Genomic DNA, 7,316 nt, shown 5'->3' with positions numbered 1-7,316 from the left:
ACACTCCTGTCAGTAGTCAACCATCTGTCACAGGAAGCCAAGCACCACTGGGAGACCCACTAATAACAAATGAGGCAGAATTAGCTATGATAGAAGTACAAAACACCATGTGTCAGTATGAAGATAAAGATGCTTAACTATACTAGAATCAAAGCTAAACAATGAGCAACGTAGCATTTTTCAAGAAAGGAACACAAAAGGATTTCCAACAAACCACCATTACATATCCTCACCAGGGGTTAACATAACTAGCTCTCACAACAAATCCATGTAATCACAAACCATCAATCTTTTAACAAATATAAAGAGATGGAAGGCTCAATTTTAGCAAAAATAATTCATCAGTTTATTATGTTTTCTAATAAAACAGACCATAGGGTCACATTTGTACAATTCATTATACATACATAAAAAACACAAGAAACAAAACACAGATATAAAAACCTAATCTACAATTTAAATCTTGTGATGTGTTCACCTAATATTTGGTCGTCAGACAATAGTGGTGTTAGTAGCACAGTGGGTGACTTTACAATAGCCTAAATTTATATTGCTACAGCGTCCCCACTCCTTTTGTGTCGACGTGCACAAATACGTTTCCAGCCTTGATATTTTCACACCGACTTTTCCTAAGGTTTTTGTCAATTAGTCGTGTATGTAAGGCTTTCCTCAGGACACAATATTAACAGGTACAGCTTGTTACACAGTCAAGTATACAATGTCTCGAGATATCTGCATAGCAAAATCTGTTGTCAAGCAGCCAACCTTGACGTTGATGGGTGGTTCTCCAGATCTCATGTCCTGCTGCACCTGTTTGATGTTGCCTGGAGTGATCCAACCACCTCCATCATCTTCATCATCATCCTCGCTCTCAGTGCTGGAATCACTAGTTCCTCTGGTGAGGTCATTCGTGGTTTCCTGTTGCTCCTTACATAGATCCACACTTACAACTGCACTGTGCGAGTTCAGCAATTCCTGCAGATCCTCTTCAATACTGGGGAGCGGGTTCCTCCAAAAAATAAACGCGCCAAATTCGGGATGGTCTGTTCCAGTAATCCTTGTGCTCTTCTCCAACACTGAGGGAGAATCAGCTTTCGTCTTGGAAGGAAGGTGGAAGCCAGTGAGGTTCACTGGAGCCTCTGGATGCTGTACAGTTGAAGTAACCGTAATCTTTTTATCTGGTTCTTTCTTCAGATGATTCACACCAACATGCTCTGCCACCAGTTGGTATGCAAGAGCCAGCACCTTCAGGTCAGTGGCTGAAAGACTGGGGTAGTCTCCAGTTTTCTTTGCAAACTCGGTCACTAATTTTACATTGTCCGGAAGTGGCTCTTTGAAATGGAGTTCATATGGCAGGATAGCCAGGCGCTTTTTAGTTTCCTTGTCACGTATTTCACCAACCACATCCTTGATGGTGTAAATATTCTTGCCAATGTCCTGCAGAGTAGCACCTCTCAAAAAAGCTCCTGCGTCAGCCACAACACCTGACGCAGGAGCTTTTTTGAGAGGTGCTACTCTGCAGGACATTGGCAAGAATATTTACACCATCAAGGATGTGGTTGGTGAAATACGTGACAAGGAAACTAAAAAGCGCCTGGCTATCCTGCCATATGAACTCCATTTCAAAGAGCCACTTCCGGACAATGTAAAATTAGTGACCGAGTTTGCAAAGAAAACTGGAGACTACCCCAGTCTTTCAGCCACTGACCTGAAGGTGCTGGCTCTTGCATACCAACTGGTGGCAGAGCATGTTGGTGTGAATCATCTGAAGAAAGAACCAGATAAAAAGATTACGGTTACTTCAACTGTACAGCATCCAGAGGCTCCAGTGAACCTGACTGGCTTCCACCTTCCTTCCAAGACGAAAGCTGATTCTCCCTCAGTGTTGGAGAAGAGCACAAGGATTACTGGAACAGACCATCCCGAATTTGGCGCGTTTATTTTTTTTTATTTTTTGGAGGAACCCGCTCCCCAGTATTGAAGAGGATCTGCAGGAATTGCTGAACTCGCACAGTGCAGTTGTAAGTGTGGATCTATGTAAGGAGCAACAGGAAACCACGAATGACCTCACCAGAGGAACTAGTGATTCCAGCACTGAGAGCGAGGATGATGATGAAGATGATGGAGGTGGTTGGATCACTCCAGGCAACATCAAACAGGTGCAGCAGGACATGAGATCTGGAGAACCACCCATCAACGTCAAGGTTGGCTGCTTGACAACAGATTTTGCTATGCAGATATCTCGAGACATTGTATACTTGACTGTGTAACAAGCTGTACCTGTTAATATTGTGTCCTGAGGAAAGCCTTACATACACGACTAATTGACAAAAACCTTAGGAGAAGTCGGTGTGAAAATATCAAGGCTGGAAACGTATTTGTGCACGTCGACACAAAAGGAGTGGGGACGCTGTAGCAATATAAATTTAGGCTATTGTAAAGTCACCCACTGTGCTACTAACACCACTATTGTCTGACGACCAAATATTAGGTGAACACATCACAAGATTTAAATTGTAGATTAGGTTTTTATATCTGTGTTTTGTTTCTTGTGTTTTTTATGTATGTATAATGAATTGTACAAATGTGACCCTATGGTCTGTTTTATTAGAAAACATAATAAACTGATGAATTATTTTTGCTAAAATTGAGCCTTCCATCTCTTTATATTTGTTAAAAGATTGATGGTTTGTGATTACATGGATTTGTTGTGAGAGCTAGTTATGTTAACCCCTGGTGAGGATATGTAATGGTAGTTTGTAGGAAATCCTTTTGTGTTCCGCTGTACATTTGGTCCTCATCCAACAGACCCCAGAAAAAAGAGGACTCATGCTATAAAAGCGTGCTCACTATTTGTGTATAAGCATTTTTCAAGAAGTAACAAAAGAAATTGCACATGGTGTACAACATGAAAACAAAGAATGCACCTGTCAAAATTACAAACCTATACTATTGTATGTCAGTGGTGAAGCTGGTTCTGGCAAAACATTCCTAATCAAAATCATCAGTAAGTTCCTTCAACAATTCACAAACAACAAACTGTCAGCTATTGTCACTGCCCCCACAGGTTTAGCTACCTACAACATAGGTGGTGTCACTTTACACCAATTACTACTCCTGCCAGTAGAACACCAAAACAAATTAGATTATTACAAACTTTCTGCAGAATCTGCAATGGAACTACGCAGAGTATTAAAACAAATGAAAATGCTAATAATAGATGAAGTGAGCATGGTGTCCAACCTAATATTGGCTTTGATTCACCTCAGATTACAGGAAGTACTCAAAACAAACTATGAAGAGCTCTTTGCAGGTAAACACATTATTGTTTTCGAAGATCTTCTTCAATTGACAACTGTAAAAGGTGAGCCTATTTTTAAAACATTAGGACACAAACTCTGTCGTAAAACTGTTGGCAGCATTGGAAATGTCAACCTTTGGCAACATTTCCAATACAGAGAATTAACACAAAACATGCACCAATCCGCAGATCTCACTTATGCCAACATCTTCAGAGTTGGTATACTTTCTAGAGAAGCAGAAACAATATTGAAAACCCGGCACATTCATGCACTTTATGGTGATAATACATGTGCTACAGATGTTATGGAACAATTAGCCCACAACAATGTCAATTGTATGGCCTTAATGCCAACTCTTGCAAGCTGTTTCAAATTCAATGAAATCATGTTAAGTAAAGAAATGCAACCAATAATGGAAATTAGCGCCACAGACAAACTAGATGTACATGGAATGACACTACCCATGTGTGACCAAGCCACAGCAAGACTAAACAGTTTAGAAAAATCAATCTCAAACACAGCAGGCTTGGAAAAGATATTAAAATTATCCTTAAACTGCAGAGTAATGCTGAAACGTAACCTTGACGTAGACCAAGGACTAGTTAATGGAGCACTGGGCACAGTTGTTGGCTTTCAAACATACCCACGTGACAACAAAATTCAGTTTGTCAATATTCTCTTTGACAAACTTTCAGAAGTTAAAAGAATAGGATGCTCAACAGCTCAATTCCTTCTCTTCCAAGACATGTATGTACGCAGAGAACAATTTCTCTAACGCTTGCATACGCAGTCACCATTCATAAATCACAAGGTCTTACCTTAGACAAAGCAATGATAGACATTGGTTTAGTCTTTAAAGAAGGCATGAGCTACGTAGCACTATCACGCTTACGTACACTTGACGGTCTATTTCTAATCAACTTTGATGCAAGTAAAATAAACGCTGATATTCCTTGCATTTTAGAATACAATAGACTTTGTTCACTATACACCCCCCACCTACAAACATATCCTGTTCCACAAAAAGGAAAATGTTTTAAAAGAAAACTAAATCAAACAGAAATGCAACAGGATGTCACTGCAAATCCTCCAAACAGAGTAAAAGAAACTAAAACTTCATCAAGTACAACAATCAAAAAAGAATCAATTTGGGAAAGTAAACCAGGTACTTCTTCAAAGAAGGAAGACAAACTCCAAAAAAAGCAGTCAGATACAGAACTACATGGTCCATTTAAACTCTCAAATATAGTTGGTGTAAATTGCTACGCAAATGTAGCAATGAATATTCTATTTCAATTACCACCAATTGTTGAGAACATTTACTTACACAGTGCAGACCCATTGTGTTTGCAAATGTTAGTACTTCACAGAAATGCAGCAAACAATCCTGACAACACGTATAGTGTTTATGGAATAAGACAACAATTGGACTACTGTGCTGGAATGGTGAAATTCACTATAAACTCACAGGAAGATCCACAAGAATTTCTAATGTACTTACTACAAGTACTGGAAAACAAAAACATAGCTATAAATGAAATCTTCCAGATTTCATACATGTGGAAACATACATGCACTCTCTGCAACAATGTGACACAAGAACAAATCCCCAATGAGCGCTTTGCGTATATATCAATACCTAATTGTGAATTCGTTCCATTTCAGCAACTTGTACAAAATGCAAACCATGGTAGATTATGTTCCACCTGCAATTCAGATAATCGCTCCACGTTAGTAATACAAACACATAGTAAATACGTAATACTAATGCTTCTACGTTACAATGCAGATGGTACCAAAAACAACTGCAAGCTGACTGGATTCACACATGATCAAATATCACTTGGTAGGAAAACCTTCACAACAATAGGTATCATCTACCACGCAGGAGCCACAACCAACTCAGGACACTACACTGCATATATAAAAAAGAAATGTGGATGGTTTGAATGTAATGATAGTACCATTACTCTAAAGCAGAGATTACCAGCAAATCTTACAAACGCTTATTTAATGTTCTTAAAAGCAAAATTTGATAACTAAACTGCACTTAAACATTAAGTACACTTGTAGTAAAAAAATATAAACTGTCACAATATTCCAAAAGCTATTTAACTGCCCAAAGATGCTACAACAACTAAACAGATAAATTAGGACTATTCAAACAAATCAAAAAATAGATAGTTCGAATACGCCAATTGGTATCTAACTGTCCCAAAATTTAGAAAATATTCAAACAGATAAACCAATACCACAAAATTATATCAAAAAATAAACAGTTAGAATATGCCTACTGTAATATAATATAATGTAATAATATATCTAACTGCTCCAAAACTGTACAATATCCAAACAAATACCTAATATCTTACTGCTCCCAAAAACTGGAACAATCCAATGTATAAAGCATTAGCCAGAAACAACAAGTAAACACTGAAAACAAACAAACAAATAAACTGTAGCATAACAGAAAAAGGTTTTTTTTAATCCAACATGGATTTTTTTTCTCCCACAGACCCAAAGATTTTAGCAACAGTCACAGAAACTGAGCAAATTGCACAGTACTCTCGTTTGTCATCGACTAAATATGAGGGTAAAAAAAAGAAAAAATGTTGATTGTACAATGTAATATCTCTTTATAAAATACTAATACTAATACTAACATGCTATTTTCTTTTATCACAGAAATGAACAAGGAAAACATGGACTCCCGTTACTAAACCAAATAGTAAGTATAATATCATAAATACAAACATCGCAGCATATCACACCCATACTGGCTTATAACATTGTTCCTTATAAATTTGTTTTTGACCCAAAGTTATAAGCCACTTTGTAACTTTGTAAGTGTGATATGCTGCAGTGCTTCTGGCCAGGTCATACGCTCTTGGGTGCATGGCATATGACTGTGATATGCTGCAGAGCTTCTGGCCAGGGCATAGACTCTTGGGTGCATGGCATATGACTATGCCACACCCATAGATTCAAGCATTGCAACCATTTTAATGTCCGTGGACACAAGGAAGGTCCTAGAACACATTCAACTTGCCAGAGGACAATACAGACAGCGTCCTCAGGACACCCCCATTTTCTTTGTGTACGAACATTTCAGGACACCGCGACTGTTCTTAGAACACTTTCAGCTTGCCAACGAACAATACAGACAACGTCTCCAGGACACCCCCTGCGAACATTCCAACACCCCACGAGTGTTCTTAGCCACTATGAGTGTGATATGCTGCTATACTTGTGGCCAGGGCATAGCCTCTTGGGTGCATGACATATGACTGTGATATGCTACGATACTTCTAGCCAGGGCACAGACTCTTGGGTGCATGGCATATGACTGTGATATGCAGCGGTGGTTGTGGCCAGGCCATAGAGTGTTGGGTACATGGCCAAATGGCCATGCACCCAACATTCTATACCCTGGCCACAACCACCTCAGCATATCACACCCATAGATTCAAGCATTGCAACCATTTTAATGTCCTCGGACACAAGGAAGGTCCGAGAACACATTCAACTTGCCAGAGGACAATACGGACAGCGTCCTCAAGACACCCCCACTTTCTTTGTGTACGAACATTTCAGGACACCGCGAGTGTTCTTACAACACTTTCAGCTTGCCAACGAACAATACACACAACGTCTTCCAGGACACCCCCTGCTAACATTCCAAGACCCCACAAGTGTTCTTAGAACACTTTCAACTTCACACCGAATCCATTCTGTTTATTTACGAACATTCCAGAACAGCCGTGTTGTCCGCAGACAAATCGAACACAACAAAAGCGTCTAGCACATAAAATAAATACAACATTGAACCTATCTCATACTCCCCCACCCTCCCCAAACACTCTTACACACCAACACACGCCACTAAATACAATTTTTAATTCAAGTTTCACCGCGCTGTCCGAGGTCGGCGGCGAATGCAAGATGGCGGGCGCGACAGAAAATCTGACGCGCATCACGCACCACACCGCCCAATCAGCGAACACGTTGCATGTC

At 39.6% G+C, this 7,316-nt stretch overlaps 1 protein-coding gene across 1 annotated transcript; it reads right to left on the bottom strand.

Moving 5' to 3' along the window:
* Positions 1-699: 699 nt before the first annotated feature.
* LOC138520429 (RNA-binding protein NOB1-like) lies at positions 700-1,542 on the bottom strand. The gene has a single exon (XM_069632825.1). The coding sequence runs from the start codon at positions 1,525-1,527 to the stop codon at positions 700-702; it is 828 nt and encodes a 275-aa protein (XP_069488926.1). The 5' UTR covers positions 1,528-1,542.
* Between the last annotated feature and the right edge of the window lie 5,774 nt (positions 1,543-7,316).

The sequence above is a fragment of the Ambystoma mexicanum genome, chromosome 13 (assembly GCF_040938575.1).
Source record: "Ambystoma mexicanum isolate Mex_15411 chromosome 13, UKY_AmexF1_1, whole genome shotgun sequence".
NCBI lineage: Eukaryota > Metazoa > Chordata > Amphibia > Caudata > Ambystomatidae > Ambystoma > Ambystoma mexicanum.
Note: the sequence above shows the minus strand (reverse complement) of the source record. Positions and strands in the feature narration are given on the sequence as shown.

Bases quoted from the DNA above. Each gene is read 5' to 3' on its own strand.
- LOC138520429 (XM_069632825.1), bottom strand. From the start codon at position 1,527: ATGTCCTGCAGAGTAGCACCTCTCAAAAAAGCTCCTGCGTCAGGTGTT.